The 17,013-nt window shown below is 42.3% G+C and overlaps 1 protein-coding gene across 1 annotated transcript in view; it reads left to right on the top strand.

The window, feature by feature from the left end:
* Positions 1 to 17,013, top strand: part of KALRN (kalirin RhoGEF kinase) — a 681,131-nt gene that overhangs the window by 317,200 nt on the left and 346,918 nt on the right. The window contains 2 exon segments of the mRNA XM_006154563.3: positions 4,609 to 4,817; positions 8,548 to 8,722. Of these exon segments, the coding sequence (XP_006154625.1) occupies positions 4,609 to 4,817; positions 8,548 to 8,722 (384 nt within the window).

Here is a 17,013-nt window from a genome sequence, read left to right as displayed (position 1 = left end):
GCACACACGCCCGGCGTGAGTTTTAAGCCACCAGGTCCGGGACGTGAACCGCAGTCGGACTATGTGGGAGTCCAGCGACATAGCCATTATGCTAACTGCTGGTTCCCACCAATAGTATAATATTTAAACAGAAATCTGAGAAGTCATGTTTCAGCTCACTAATCAAAGAATATTTGGGAGACCAGAAGATGGCATAATGGTTACGTCACTGAACTCCAAATAGTCGACCACAGTGGCTTCAACTTCTGGCCTGGCACACATGTGTGCCTGCCCTAAATCCCAAGAAGGGAATGGAGGAGAAGGGATTACAGCATGGCCATTCCCCCACCACCACCGGGGGGGGGGGGGTTTTTCTTATTTTCTGTCTTTCTGTCTCTCTTTGTCTCTCTGGCAAGCGTGCATGCCCTATAGCAAAAATCTCTCAAAAAAAAAAAAAATACAGAAAGAATATTTGGAGGAGGACATGCTTTCTTTTTTTATATTGACTTCAGAGGTCAGCATGTATCTTCAGAGGCCCCTGCTCTTTCTCAAGAAAACTTTATGTTTACAGTATTGACACCTCTTTTTTATTGCAGTGTTTTTTGTTTATTTATTAATCTATTACTTCCAAGAGCAGGAGAGACAGAGAAAGTGAGGACCTTCAGCAGGTGATACTGGAATCCACCCCCAGACTTTAGCTAGTCTTTAATGGTGGGAACCTATACTCAGAGAAGTCTCAAGACAGGAACCTTCCCATGTGGAATTGCCTCAGAGAGCGTTGCATTTACCATTGTGCCACTGTTTACCCGCGTTTGCCAGTTTTTGTCCTTGGTGTCCCTACAGTTTAACTATATGGCTACCAGGAGCGGGAGTCCTGTGGGTCAGTACATTTCCTCAGAAAGAAGGATGCTGACTTTCTCCTCTAGACCTACATCACAGGGAGATAAAAACCAAGGAAGCGACCAAGGTCAGAAGCTGCTAAAATAGCCTAACTATGGTACTAAGGCAAAAATTGTTTTAGATGCAATAAAATACTTAAGATACCTGTAAGTGCCTTCCCCCTCTCTTGTTCCTGTAACAGTGAGTACCAGCCTTGCTCTGAGTCTTTGGTCTCAGTGCCTTCCCACCACCTGTTCTCTGTTGAGACTTCTAATCAGTTTTTGTCTCTTAAATAATCTGCTCCATGTCCACAATTTTCATCTCTCTCTTCTCATATTTTTTTAGTATCTAGGCTTTCTTATCTCTAGATTCCTCACATAACCTATGACAAAATTGCAAAAACAGAATAGAAGCTCAGCTAAACCTAGTATGTCAAAGAACCAAATCCGGTGTTGATCTTCTACCAACTCCAAAATCTTCAAAATACTTCAAAGTTGTCTTCTACCTTTTAGTGGAAAATGGAGATGGCTTATAGTCAAAATGTCTTTTAAAAGTAATAATAGCTATCACTTTTGTAGCACTGACTAGATGTCAGGCACTGTTTTTAAGTGAGATAGATAAATCAATATATACATATTGCTATATCAACGTATTGATGATTTTTGCGACAACTCTATAAGGGTAATAAGCCCTATTAGTGTCTCCTTTTTTGCTGATAAGGAAAACCAAGGTGTAGAGAGGCTAAGAAATTAGAGCTCATATGTGGCAGAAATAGGGTTTGAAACTCTTAAACCACTGCACTATATTGCCTTTCCATACAACCATTTATCAGATCCATGATCTCTTACCCAAAGAATTTAACACATTTTTAATCTTTTTTTTTTCCCTCTCTCTAAGCAAAATTAGAACTTGCAGGTGACATGGTGGTTGAGGCACTGGATCCCAAAAGGCTGACTCCATGGTTCAGTCCCAGATCCAATGGCTTGAAAAACCACACCAGGCATGTGTGTGTGCATGCCCTAAATCCTGAGAGGGTAATGGAAGAGAAGGGATTGCAGTGTGGCCATCTGCCCTGGCAGGTGGGGGCGGTAATTTCTCAATTGTTCTGTTCCTCTCTGGCGAGCATATGTGCCCTATGGCAAAAATCTTTTTAAAAAAATTATAGCCAGAAAGTATGAAATGGCATTAAGCTATAGTGACCAATATCCTGCACTTCCTGTTTTCATACTGATTTGAAATAAGAGCGTTCATACTTATGGGAACGTGTATCCAGCTTAAATAATCTGGAAGAGTTGTTTTGTGTCTTTATAACAAAATGTCTATTTGGAAAGGAAATAAACTGAACGAGGTACAACCAGATTTGCAAGTTGATAGATGACAGGGATACTCAATAGTAGTCATTTACATTCCCTGAGGCAGTCAACACAATGCTGCAGGCTGGTTAATAATGCTGTAAGTTTATTTAAAACACTAATAATAAGTAAACTATTCAGTTCCTATAATCGCTGATGTCCTTAGGGAAGATCTTGTTCTTCCGAATTTGTAGAACAGGAAACTGAGGCTCAGGAGGTTACTCACCTATACCAGAACATTCTTATCACCAGTTTCAAAGCTTATTATTATTCTTATTAAGCCAACCTCCTCTGCCACATCTAGGACCTCTCCTGTCCAAAGAACAAAGAATAACTTGTCCAACATCATGAAGACTCTCTATTATTTCTTTTCTTAATCCCTTGTTCCAAACCTGTACCATGTACCATGATTTATCAGACTGAAAGCTAGTGAGATTAAATAATATTTTTTTCTATTTCCTGTTTAAATTCTTTTTTAACTACTTCCATGAGAAAATGAGAGATGGAGACACTCTCAGCAGGGTCCTGTCACTGATCCATCCCTATCTTTGGCCAGCCAGGATCATGGGCATGGACATGCATGCCCTGCTTGTACGGGGAGGCCTTAGGGTGTGAACACAGGACCTTCCCATGTGGTCTCAGCATCACAGAGCATTGCATTACCACTGGACCATGACGGCAAGCCCTGAAGTGCTATTATTGAGGGAGATATTTACCTATGTTTTTAACATGGAAAATTTAAAGATATGAGAACCAGAGATAATTAACCATTTAATTTTATGCTTTTCCCAGGCTACTTTACACATGAAGTCAAGAGATTAAAGGGTACAGTGATTTGCCCAAAGGTACCATGAGTTACGGGAACACATGGGCAAAAATTCATACCTTCGGACTATCAGTTTTCTCCTTCTATGTCCTCCCCCCTCCAGGAGCACCCCTGACTTTATCTTTCCTTCTAGCCAGGAGGAAATTTCTCATTTCAAAGCAAGTATCACACTTATCTTGTCCTCCATCATTTATGAAAATGCTCAATAAAAGTAGTCCAAGAACGGACCAGGCCCATAACATAGTGTTTAGGAAGCCAGATTTCACATGGCTGCCCAGTTTGAATCTTGGCCCTGCTGAATTGAAAAAAAAAAAAAACATGCCATGCCCCAAATCCTGATGAGAAGAAGAGATGGAGGATAAAGAGTTATGTTATAAAATCCTGATGAGAAGGAGAGATGGAGGATAAAGAGTTATGTTATAAACATGCCCTACTGGAGTTGCTTGCTGCCCCCCTCCACACACACACACACACACACACACACACACACACACTCACTCTCTCGGGGGGAGAGAAGGAGTCAAAGTAGAACCTTGCAGCAGACCACTGGAGACCTGTTTATCAGTAAATGAGTTTTTAGTCATTCATTGCAACTTCTTATCATTTCTAGTGCTTACTTTGTTCAAAACTTCATACTTATGGGGGCCGACAGGTGGCATGGTGGTTAAGAGTGCTGGACGCTCACATGGCCAACCGCAGTTCTCCATTTTCTCGTTTTCTGAAAGATGAAATAATATTTTTCAGGAGCCAGCTGGTGGCACGGTGGTAAAATGTGATGCCATGCAAGGCTGACCCACATCAGAAGGCATCTGGAGATCTCTGAGTGTGCCAGGCGTGCACATGCCTGTGATTCAGGGTGGTTGAAGCTGGAGGTAGAACTCTCCTGGGGAGTCTCTCTATCTCTCTATCTCTCTCAGAAGAAGAAGAACTGAATACATAAATATACGTGTGTGTGTGTGTATGTATGTATTCATTTCAATCTCTTATTATTCCTTGTCTCTCAAAGATGAGTAATCTTACTGTTATAAGACCACGGTTGGGACCAACCCATAGCCTGATGGTCAAGACAGCTAGACCTACATGCCTGAGTATGTGGTTCAAGTAAAGAGCCACTGGCTTAAGAAACACAGGGGTACATGTGAGTTTGTGTCCAAAATCCTAAAAGGTGGGAGAGATGGAGGAGAAGGGATCATGGTGTGACCACACCCCACGGAAGGTGCTTTCTTGCTTTCTCTCTCTTTTTCTCTCTGTCTTTCTCCAGTGAGTATACTTGCCTACTGTCAAAATTAAAACAAAACAAAAACACAGCTGTTTTCTTGAACCACAAGAAGTTAATCCAAGGCTCGTTCCAGTCCATAGGGAGTGTCAACACTAGTGGAGTAAACGTAGGACAGATGGGTGGTGAATATAAATACAGAATCACAAACTGGACCTCCGGTGTGCTGATGAGAAGGGCATTGACATTGCCCTACTGGCTGAGAGGAGGTGGGCTGTCCTGTGGGCCCTTCTGGCTCTCCCCCAGTGCTGCCTTACACATCTGCCCAGAGTACAGTCTCTACTCTCTCCCCGCAGCTGTGGACATGGATGGAAGACCTTCAGAAGGAGATGCTGGAGGATGTCTGTGCAGATTCTGTGGATGCAGTCCAGGAACTGATCAAACAGTTCCAGCAGCAGCAGACTGCCACCCTGGACGCCACACTCAATGTCATCAAGGAAGGAGAAGACCTTATCCAGCAGCTCAGGTCAGCGCCTCCCTCCCTGGGGGAGCCCAGCGAGGCCAGGTCAGCATGGGCAGTGCTTTCCAGTGGGAAATTCCTCGGGCTAGACACAAGATAAGTCATGTCCCAGTCTTGACTCAGCCATAGCCCGCTTTGTGGTCTTGTGTGAGCTTCAGTTTCTCTGTCTGTAAGACATAACAATGCCTACACCATACCCAACTTGAATTTAAAATGAAATAGTAAATGAAAAAGCTCTAATGTCTAAAGCATTATTTATCATTATGATGTTATTCGGCTATCAATAAGTAACAGAACTATAACAAAATTCACAAAATTCAGCAAAAAATAAATAGCATTTTCACTGAGAAATATGGCATATTTGGTCATCCGGAGAAACAGACATTATGAAGTATAGGGTTTGGCATCAGACCTTAGCCTGAACTCTGAACTCCAGTGCTCTACTGGTCACATTTTGCTGACATTTGGCTTTGGCCCCACAAGGAGGTAGAAAATGTGGGGATTTATCCCACCCAGCTCTCCATTACCTGCCCATGAGCATCCCACCATTCCTTACTGCTCAGAAAATTAAAACTTATTCTCTATCAACCTAAACAAACATAACTATGAAGGAAAATCCTGTCTAAAACCTCAACGTTCATTTAGAATTACCTGCCGCATCTCCTCCTTTCTACTGGCATCAATTTCTAGTTTCCTGCCCCTGTCAAGGGCACTGGCTCCACAGATAAAGTGTCACAAGGCCTTGAGCAAGCCCTCAGCAACCAGCACCATGCCCAGGTGCTGTGTAAATAGGATTTGATGGTGCTAATGATGCCTGCCCACAGGGACCCGTTCCTATCGCCAAATTACTGAACGCTGGGACCTCTGCCAGATGTGGACAGAAATAATCTCATCAACAAGTCCCAGGCCAGCCCTGGAGCCTGAGGGAATTACTTCAATTGGAGAGGGCTTTATTTCCCCCATACCAGTTGTCCAATTAAATAAACAATGAGAAATTACCTTTAGAAGTCCTTGGCATGTATTCTATTGGAAATTAATAATTCCTATTCCAAACATGCACATGAGATATTCTGAATCCTCATATTGCATACTAACAAGACAGTTGCTTTCTCTTCTCTCCCAATTCATCTTCATGAATATATAATACATGACTATTTTGTCTGCCTACCTAGGAAACTCCACTGTCATTTGCTTCTGAAGAAAATTTCAAATCGTGGGCAGTCACTTAACCTCTCTGGGCCTCAGCTGTTTTGTCTATGTAATTAAGGGATTCACAGTAGGAGTTCTGTCAGCTCTAGAATTGTGTGATGGCTGTGTGTTATCCCATCAAATGCTTCTCATAAGCTCGGCTGGCTTCACTCTCCATGAGCTGGGCTTATGGCAATGCCACTTGCTCTTAACAACCGCCAACCTTGCACAGTGCCTGGGGCATAATGTCTGGGTGATGGTGAAGGCAATGATTGAGTGATGCCTGTCATGCAAGTTTCAGTCCCATGGCTTTTAGGTGTGTCACAAAGAGCTACTAGTCACCATTCATTCTTCCTCGAGCTCCACTCTAGCCTCAGCTCATTGGGCCCAGTCACAGAGAAAAAGAAGCAAATGGGGCCTCGTGGACCTTGGCAGGATGCCTGACACCCACCAGAAACACATGTCTTCTCTGGGTCTCCATGATTCTTCTGACGCTAATCACTGGAGCTCCTTAGGTGGTTTTGCACCATCTCTGTAATTCTTAGTGAGTGTGACACTGACATAGGTGCTGTTCAGAATGGTCAGAAATCAGTCTCTCCCTTCTGGAAGCTGTGTAACAGAGAAAGGTGGAGAGGAACTGTCACAATCAGCCTCCTGGCTGCAAACTCGCCACAAGTACATAACACACCATTCTCAGTACATCTCCACATTGTTCTTAGGATTGGGAATGTCCATGCACGGGGTGGGGGGGTTGAGATCATGCCTTTTTTATGCCAAATAGGCCAGGGTGAGGAGGTAGGAATGGGAGCTCTCTGCATGATAGAGGGAGAGGTGCTTGACATACTGTTCTGCCTTCATTAATGGACCGTATGAACTCACTCAGATACCATCGTTTCTGAAACAAGCACAGGCTCAAAGGACCTGGCTTGCGGAAAGCCTGCTGAGGAGAGGTGTCAAAACAAATTATTTCCCCCCTTGTTCTCTGACTTTTTAACTTGTTAAAGAAACCAAAATGTCCCAAGATAATAAATGTGCTAGTTTAGTTCAAGTTTTAGGGACTTTAACTTATTCAAGGTCCTATAGAATCGAAGCTTTTTTACCTCCCTTATTTTCCTATATAATAATCCTGTTGAAGTTTACACCACCACCACGTCCTTTATCTAGGGAGGTCAATCTTTTTGTCTCTTGGTTCCCCTCTGCAACGTGACTCCTCCCTCTATCACTTTTGTATAGACCCTTTTCTGCCTGGAGACCACACCTCCATCCATCATCACTTACAAGCTCCCAAATCAAAATGCATCCTCTGAAATCTTTGTTGGTTGTCACTGTCTCTTGTGACCTAGCCTGTATGCTTCCAGGTTAGGCCTGTGCCCCAATCAGCACTTGGCACTTTACTTGCATCCTTTCAGGGTTAATAATCATTAACCAATGCATTCCTGGTCACAGTTCACACACACGGCCTTATTTCAGAGCAAATTGTGAAGTGAGCAGGGAGGAGTGATTACGTCTACCTTACAGGTGAACTAACTGGGTGGGGGACTCAAGGGGTTCTTCAAAAAGTTCATGGAGAATGTGTAATATGAAAAACTATGCATGGATTTCAAAACAGTTTTTTGTATTAAGACAAACTTGTGGTTTTAATCCACTTTTCTATGAACTTTTTGAAGCCCCCTCATATATAGCGGAGCTGGGACCTGATCAACGTTTATACACTACAGATCCCATGCTTTCTTAACTACAGCTTGGATGAAGCCTGTTTAGTAACACCAACCCATAACATTGACATAGAATTGTAAAATAAAATAGATAATAATTTTGGCAGCCTGATGTCATCTTATTTTAACAATCTTGTGAAGTAAAACTAGGAATTTCTATGTGTGTGTGTGTGTGTGTGTGTGTGTATACCGTTAATTTTCCTGCCTTATGTATTGTCTACCTACATGTATGTATGTGTTAGAATTATCCCTAGGGACCAGCAGATAACATAACGGTTATGTTACTGGACTCCCACGTAGTTGACTATGGTTCAAGTCCCAAACCTGGTGGCTTAAAACTCATGTCAGGCATATGTGCTTGCATGCCCAAAATCCAAAGAGAAGAATGAAGGAGAAGGGACTGCAGCATGGCCATTCCCCCAGGGGGTGATTTCTTGCTTTCGGTCTCTCCAGTAAGTGCACATGTCCTATAGCAAAAATCGCTCTCTAAAAAAAAAAGAGAAAAAAAAAAGATACCTACTAATTGGTGCCTACGTATGGATCCATTCCATTCTCTAATATTTTATGCTTTGTAGAGACCTTCCTTGTATGTTAGTTCACTTGAACCCTTTTACAGTTCTGCCTGAGGAAGAGGAGAGCAGCTAGTCTTGGAAATACAGAGTTGTGAACCCAAGAGAGGATGTACATGTCTTTGGTTCACCTACTAACCAGGTAGTATCAGGCTTACAGTAGGAGTTTAAGCCTCTGTTTATTGAATTGTTCAACTGATTCACATCTACCTTGCTTGAATGAGGAAGCTCCCCTTCCTTCTCTGTCATTTTTAACATGGCAAGACCTCTTCCTCCTTTCCCCCCATCCCAACTCTGCTACAGGGACTCGGCTGTGTCCAGTAACAAGGCCCCCCACAGTAGCTCCATCAGCCATATCGAGTCGGTCCTGCAGCAGCTTGACGACGCCCAGGTGCAGATGGAGGAGCTGTTCCATGAGCGGAAGATCAAGCTGGACATCTTCCTGCAGCTGCGCATCTTTGAGCAGTATACCATCGAGGTAGAGATTGGCAGGGAGGTGGGGCATAGACATGGGGGCCAGGAGAGCGCTTCTTGGCCAAGGGCACTGCCCCAGGGATAGGGCAGCAGCCTTGGGGAATTAGAGGGGATTAGGCATAAAGGATGAATTTTTAGAGCACAAGATATTCACATTTCACATGATATATGAGAAGACTTTTAAAAGTTCATAATAAAATGAAATTGAAGTATGAAGTTATTTTTGTGCAAAAATATTTGAAATCCGTACATAGTAGTACTTTTCATAATACGTCCTTTCCATGAACCTTTTGAAGACTCATGCATTCCTTTTAGTTGTTCACATCCCCACTGCAAAGCAGAGCCCCCTCTATTTTGCCTTTTGTCTTTGGATTTACTTCATTGAGAATTATTTTTGTTGTTATTGTTGTTTATTGCACTCTTCTCAGTACTTTGTGTTTGAGGGACCATTAAGTTGACTATTTGGTGATCAAGGTAGAGTCAATGAATTCAATAGCTTCATGGGTAATAGGTGTTCAAATTAGGTGGCTGCCTCAGGTGATGAGTGCCGATCAGGAGTTACATGAAATCACACAGCAGCCAAGAAGTCAGGAACCTAGGAAGAAAGACCTGTCTCCTCAGCTTACTTTCTGCCTATTAAGGAAGTAGGTCAGGCCAGCTCTGTAGCACAGTGGTTAAGAGAGCTGGATCCCATATGACTGAGAATGGTTCTAATCTCAGCCCTGGCAGCTTAAAAATCATCCTGGGTATCTAAGCATATATGCCCCAAATCCTGACAGGATAGAGAAATGCAGGAAAAAGGACTGCAGATTGATTACATGCTCCATTGAGGCATGCACCCACCCGCAATTGAAAAAAAAAAAAAAAGTATGGAGGGAACCAGCAGTTAGCATAATGACTATGTCGCTAGACTCCCACGTAGTTGACCACGGTTCGCGTCCCGGACCCGGTGGCTTAAAACTTGGGCCCGGCGCATGTGCGTGTGTGCCCAAGATCCCGAGAGGAGAATGGAGGAGAAGGGATTGCGGCGTGGCCATCACCCCTGGGGGGTGATTTCTCGCTTTCTGTCTCTATGTCTCTCTCTGTCTTTCTGGCAAGTGCACGTGCCCTATAGCAAAAACCTCTCCAAAAAAAAAAAAAGTAAGTCTGTGTTAAGACCATTGTTGGTTCATCTCATAGATTCTGGTTATTTTTGGAAGGTTGGAACCATATGTTCTGATATTCTTATGTTTCCTTTGTGACAACAATTAGTGATGTCCGTTCCATATAACACCTACCTTTTATTATTTTCTGCTTTGAAACAGTAACTAAAACCAGGGCAGTAGGGTTTCTTGGTATGAAGAGTTTCCGACAAGTAAGGCACATTTCTCAGGAGTAGTAAAGGGTTAAATTGAAGGCACCATTCTCTCTCGGACCTGCCTGGTATGGTAGAAGAGAAAGCGAATCCTCCACCCAGCATCTCTTTTTATTTTGTTTTGCCTTCCAACCATCTCCCTGGAGTTGGAGCATCTGGATTTCTGAATACTGATCTTAAGAATAACTGTGGGGACCAGCAAATGGCATAATGGTTATGTTGCTGAACTCCCACACGGCCGACCATGGTTCAAGTCTCAGACCTGACAGCTTGAAACTCACATAGGGCACGTGTGTGTGTATGTGCCCAAAATCCTGAAAGGAGAAGGGATCATGGTGTGACCATCCTCCTGAGGGGCGATTTCTTTCTTTCTGTCTCTCTTTGACTTTCCTATAGCAAAAATATCTCTTAAAACAAACAAACCAAAAAAAAAAAAAAGAATATCTGTGGAAACGTCCACAGACCTGATTTAGAAGGAAACTAATGTTTTTCTTAGAAAATGTTGAAAGCTCAAATATCTCAATCTTAATCCAACTCAGAACCAGAGAACTTCCTGAGCAATAGCTGACCTTTTCTTTGGTCCTATACCACAAAAATGTTTATATTTAGAAATCTGCAGCATAAGAGAGAAGCAATCTTAAAGCCGTGTATCTTTCCATCATTTGCTCTTTTATGATCCCCTGTTTCTTTTAAGTACACCTTTATACCTGTCTTACTGAGAACCCTTGTACTCTCTTGCTTAAAGGTTTCATGTTCTAAAAGATGCTTTCTGGACAGTTTCTGGAGCAGAGACGTAGATCTTAGTTATCCTTCCAACGGATCTCATCACTGTAACTAGATTTATTTATACTTCTCACTTATTTGGAATTTATACTTAAAAGGATTTCATGTGGCAAGCAATATTAAAATAAAGAGCTTGATACGTAAATCATAAAATTTGCATTTGGGGAGGACAATTAAGATGCTAGTGGAAAATAAAGATACTAAAGTATAGTGAAGAGTGTATGTAGTGAACTTCATAAAGGTGGGACTGCAAAAGTAATAAAGAGATCAAAGAGAAAGGATTTGAGTTATTGGTTAGTAATTAGGAGTGAGACTCACAAAAATAAGTAGAGGTTCCTTTTGATGACAGTGGTGTAGGCCCTAGGCACTCTTCAGCTCCACTTTGTTCCCTAGGATGAATAATCCATGCAGGAAATTATGTTAAGAGATGAAGTGATTTCACTTTTTATTCTTTACTCTCCTGTTATTTCAGATCCACATCTAAGAGAAGGAAATAATCTGAGAGTTTGCCTCCTCCTGACATCAGCAGAGGCATGTAGTGACTTGGATTTGTCCGTAGTGATACTAAGCAAATCCACTTCTGCTCCTGGAAAACAATCCAAAGCATATGCAGAAAGTATCCTCTTTCTTTTTTTTTTTTTTATTGAGAGGTTTTTGCTATAGGGCGCGTGCGCTCGCCAGACAGACAGAGAGAGACAGAGAGACAGAAAGCAAGAAATCACCCCCAGGGGGGATGGCCACGCCGCAATCCCTTCTCCTCCATTCTCCTCTCGGGATCTTGGGCACGCGCGCACACGCGCTCAGCGTGAGTTTTAAGCCACCGGGTCCGGGACACGAACCGCGGTCAACTACGTGGGAGTCCAGCAACATAGCCATTATGCTAACTGCTGGTTCCCTGGAAAGTATCCTTTTTTAAAAAAAGAAGAAGAAAAAAAAAAAAAAGAGTGGAACAAGTGGCGTGGTGGTTAGGGCAGCTGGATCCCACATGACCGACTGTTTAGTCCTGGACCTGGCAGCTTGAGGAACATGCTGGACACATGTGCATGCTTGCCTAACATCCCAAGGGAAGAGACAGAGGAGAAGGGATCATGGTGTGATCATTCCCAGTGGGAGAAAGGGGGTGCTTTCTCACCCCCTCCCCGGGCGAATAAACCTGTACTCCAACAAAAGTTAAAAAATAAAAAGTGTGTAAATCAAATACTTTAAAATTGGATTCTATTTAAATATTGCCGTAGAAGAGCTTGATATATAAATCATAGAATTTGCATTTTTCAGCCTTTCTGTGTATAAAAATCCCCCTTCCCACCCTGAGTCCTAGACAACTTGGTATGCAGTTGTCTAGGACAACAACATCCTCGGTATGCGAAGATGGAGGAAATCATGTGAGGGCCCAATATAATAAGTGAGATTAAAAACAGTGATTTGATTCTGCATCCTCTGGCATAGACTATGACATCCAGGTTTTGGAAAGGGTCTTGTTCCTCTTCTTGGGGGAGGCCCAAAGCTTGGGGAAAATACTGTATCTAATCTTAGAAATGGAAATCCTGCCAAACCTACGGAAAAACTCTACTTCAATTCAGATCGTCAAAAGTTATTTTTAAGGATGATGGGATTATTTCAAATACCATCTCTGCTTCACTGTGGGGATGAAGAGCAGACTTCTAAAATCTCAAGAAGCTTCAGAGTGTGAAACTGAGGGTGGTTTTTGTAATGCAATGTGTGTCAGAGCTGACATAAGCCAGGACAGGGTCTGTGATCACAGGACCAACAGCTGTGGTTTCTTCCCCTAAAGGATGGCATTTGACAGTCATACCCCAAATTCCTAGGGATTACTAAAAACCAGAGTAGGCCTGTGACCCTGACATCTGAGCAGTCTAAGTACGACTCTTTAACTGTCTATCACTAGTGGCTGTGATGAGCCAATGACCTTAAAATTTGGGATAACATATGTGTTGCTATATCAGTCTACTTTTACTCAGCAGAAATGGTGTCTATGGCTCCCACATCACACTCTGAATGGGATCATAGGACAGCACTATGTTAAGTGAAATTTATCACAGATTGGTGATGCAGATGTTCAGGATCAGGACTGCGGTGCATTCCTGACATACCTTCTTGGGCTCCATGGAGACTAGACAAAGTGACGTGGAGTAGAACATGGTATTCTTTTTTTTTTTTTTTTTTTGGAGAGATTTTCACTGTAGGGCGCGTGCGCTCGCCAGACAGACAGAGAGAGACATAGAGACAGAAAGCGAGAAATCACCCCCCAGGGGGGATGGTCACGCCGCAATCCCTTCTCCTCCATTCTCCTCTCGGGATCTTGGGCATGCACGCACACATGCCCGGCGTGAGTTTTAAGCCACCGGGTCCGGGACACGAACCGCGGTCGACTACGTGGGAGTCCAGCGACATAGCCATTACGCTAACTGCTGGTTCCCGAACATGGTATTCTTGTAGGTTCAACCTTCCTCTATGAAAGACATTTTATATGAACTGGTTATGATAGAAAGGACACTTTGCCAAGTATTAATAATGTTTATTTGTGGTAGTAAGAAGACAGATGATTTTTTTATCTTATTTTTTATTCTTTCTTATATTTCTTTCTTTTTAAGTTGCTGTAACATAATTTAAATTTTTCTTCAATTTAGTTATTCATTTATTTTAATTTGATCAGAGAGAGACACAAAGAGGAAGAGAGAAGGAAAGTGAGAAAAAAAGGCACCAGGTCTGGGACTTGAACTGTGGTCAGCCCTGTGGGAGTGTCCAGCACCTTAACCACCATGCCACCTGCTGGTCCCCATCTTTCTTGTATTTCTAAGTTTTCTACAATTAGAATGATCAGATAGCAATAAAAAAAAAAAGAGTGTTCTTTTAAGCAAGAATAGGCCAATGGTCTCCAAACTTTTGATTTTATTCTCTTTCAGTAAAATACTTTTGAACTTCCAACCACCGACACATGTATATTTATTAGTTTATAAATTATAAAATGTTCTATCACTGGATAATAATCTCAAAACCCAATATGCCCTTTGGCATACTTTTTTCCTTAGAAGTCATTGTTCCGTATTTGAAATAGTCTTCTGGCAATTTCCGATTATTTTTTGTGGTTTCTTGACAGATCCGATTAGATTGTCATTGTTTCCTTACCCTCAAAATGTGGCTGACAAGAGGGTTCAAAGGTCTCCTGAGCTTTTATGATTAGTATTATCTTCAAACTACAGTGTCTTTTCAGGAATCTTGTTAAGCCCATTTGTCTTTTTGTGATGGTTAGTTTAACTAAAACTAAATAATAGATAGATACATTTAACTGAGCACATGAAAAGAGTGATAACTGATGAGCTGAAAGCAATAACTGAACCACAGTAAGCCTCTCTTGTGGCCCTCCTGTCTTTCCTGAGGAGCCCTCTCTGACCACACACTGCAGAGAACCATCTGCCATGTGGTCAGAGTGAGGTTCCATTGTCAATCTCCTAGTGAAAGTCTAGGAAAACTTTATATATTTTTCATTGGTTTGATCAAGTATGTGTGTATATAATATGTATGCACATATATTTGCATATTTATGTAGAGGGAATGTTTCTATATATATTATTTATATTATCAATAAATAATCCTACACAGCCCCCGAGATGGACATACTCCCATTGGAGAGTACAAGAAAACTCCACCAAGAAATATCCTCCAAACAAGAGACCATTTGAAAGTCTGGGCCACACTTAGGGGTTTTCTTCTAATTCTGTAATTCTCAGCGTTTGCTCAGTGTGCCTGGAAGTTGGTCTGGGTAACTACTCTGCATGAGGAATGGAATAAGCAAGTCTAAATCTGGTGGGTTCACTTTAGAACAAGTCGGAGCCAGGCTGAGACTGGGAAGAAATGGTGTTCATGGAGGAAACTTCTGCCTAGAGAAAAGAAAGGTGATCGTAACTTGCTGATGGTCTCAATTCTTTGACTGGTTGTGTGCAGAGGCCCTTAGCATTTTATATTAGAAAAGATAATTCAGTCAGCCTTTTACCTAAATAAGAAGTCAACACAGTAAACATATAGTGAGCACCTAACATGACCAAAACCTATGCTAGTCATTGAGGGTATGGCGGTCCTTGCCATTAGTGGGCTAGGTGCAGAGAAACACAGAAACAGGGTTGTTACACAATGTGATAAATTTGTTGGTAGAGAGAGGCTCGTAGTTTGATGAGAACACTAAGAAAGGAATATTTGCCCTAGTCAGGTTGCCCATGGAAGGTTTCTCAATAAAATTATACCTGGTAGACAAGCAAAGCTTGGTGGCAAGAATTCAGCCTCCCTGGAGAATGCCAAACAGCCTCTAACAGAGTATGTTCAGAGCCTAGAGGTGGGTACTGGGCGTGGGGAAAAGAAATGATAGATTTCAGGATTTTGTTCTTGTGTTGACCCTTTTACACTGATCCTCCTTCTGTTCTCTGAGGGGGAGAAGGGAGGAGAAAACAAATCTGCTCCCTCTTTTATTTAGAAGCTTTAAAAATATTTGGCCATACTCATGATAGGTGCTTTTCCTGGTATCTGAAAAATCATGAGATGGTGCAGGTTATTTCTGTATTCCCCTCTAGCTAAACATTCTATGGCTCGCTGTCTTTGTTGTCTTCTCTTCTCTGTGGTACATATCCCCAGTTTATTCTTCTTTTTTGTCAGTTCTTCTCTGTGGTACATATCCCCAGTTTATTCACCTCTTTCTGGATGGGACATGGTCTCTAGACACTAACTCTTTTGGCCACTCTTCACTGAAGGAACTCTAGTGATAGGCCTGATTCCCATACACATCCTCGGTTGTGTCATTTTCTAGACACTGGTACTCTGCTGGTAAGCTCAGGAGATGGGTGACTGTGCAGTGACTTCATCACCTGTCTTGTCTTACAAGTACCTGGTGGTTTTTCTCAAGGTAAATGCTTCCAATACACTGACCTTTAAAAAAAAATAATAAATGACAGCATTTATGTTTTCCCTGTCAAATATTATCTTTTTGGTCATAGTTCTTCAGCCTATCAAAATAGATGTAATTTAATGAATTACCACTATCAAGACTGTGGCTATCTGAAATGCTGAGCAGGTCAGGCAGGGCCCTATGCTGCTCTCTGGGTGTTCTCCTCTGGGCAACACAGGGCCTCTGGACTACCCAGTCATGGCTAACTGTGGGTCATCTAAAGGCCCCCTCACTTTTTCCCAAAGACAAAATGTGACATTGCAAAGCCTTACTGTTTGTTCTCCATGTGTCACATGCCAAGTACACCAACATAGTAACTTACCAAGAAAAAAAAAATTAGATTTCAAGTAACCTTTGTGGATTTTTCCTAGTGATCACTGTGACATTTCCTAAATGTACCCCACATCCTTTGGGAAGGAAATGTAGAATAAATACAGTAAAATAAACCTCTTCCTCACAAAGTATATATTTGATAGTCTGTCCTAAACTTCTTTTTGTCAAATTGACTTCAGGGTTATTGGGAGCATTACTCTAGTATCTTCCTTTTTTCTCTTCATTTCTTTTTTTAAAGGACTATTTAGACAGCTCTAGTATTCTGATAAGTCACCTGGTTTTAGTCAGTTATCAAAGATTCCTGATGGAAATCTTTACACTGAGGTGGGGTGGGTCTGGACAGTAGACCTGAACTCAGGTGAGTGACAGCACCCAGGGTCAAGTGTTGTACTCTCCTTCCTGCTGGTAAGGATGCAGTGGAAGGAAGCAGATGCATGCTACAATACTACGTGTGGTTAGTTTATATGACAGAAAAGAGCATTCTGACAACTCAACATTGCTTAGAATGCATGAACAGTGTATATTGTAGGAGCCCCTCAACAAAGGAAATGTCTTTTGAAAACAGAATGGAGTTCTACAAGTCTTGAAAGGATATGAGGGACCAGCAGTTAGCATAATGGCTATGTTGCTGGACTCCCACGTAGTCGACCGCAGTTCGAGTCCCGGACCCGGCGGCTTAAACTCACGCCGGGCGCGTATGCGTGCATGCCCAGGATCCTGAGAGGAGAATGGAAGAGAAGGGATTGTGGCGTGGCCATCCTCCCTGGGGGGTGATTTCTCCCTTTCTGTCTCTCAGTCTCTCTCTGTCTTTCTGGCGAGTGCACGCACCCTATAGCAAAAACCTCACCAAAAAAAAAAAGAAAAAAGAAAA

Source organism: Tupaia chinensis, unplaced genomic scaffold (genome assembly GCF_000334495.1).
Source record: "Tupaia chinensis unplaced genomic scaffold, TupChi_1.0 Scaffold000415_1, whole genome shotgun sequence".
Classification (NCBI taxonomy): Eukaryota; Metazoa; Chordata; class Mammalia; order Scandentia; family Tupaiidae; genus Tupaia; species Tupaia belangeri.
This window is presented reverse-complemented; position numbering and strand designations above follow the sequence as displayed.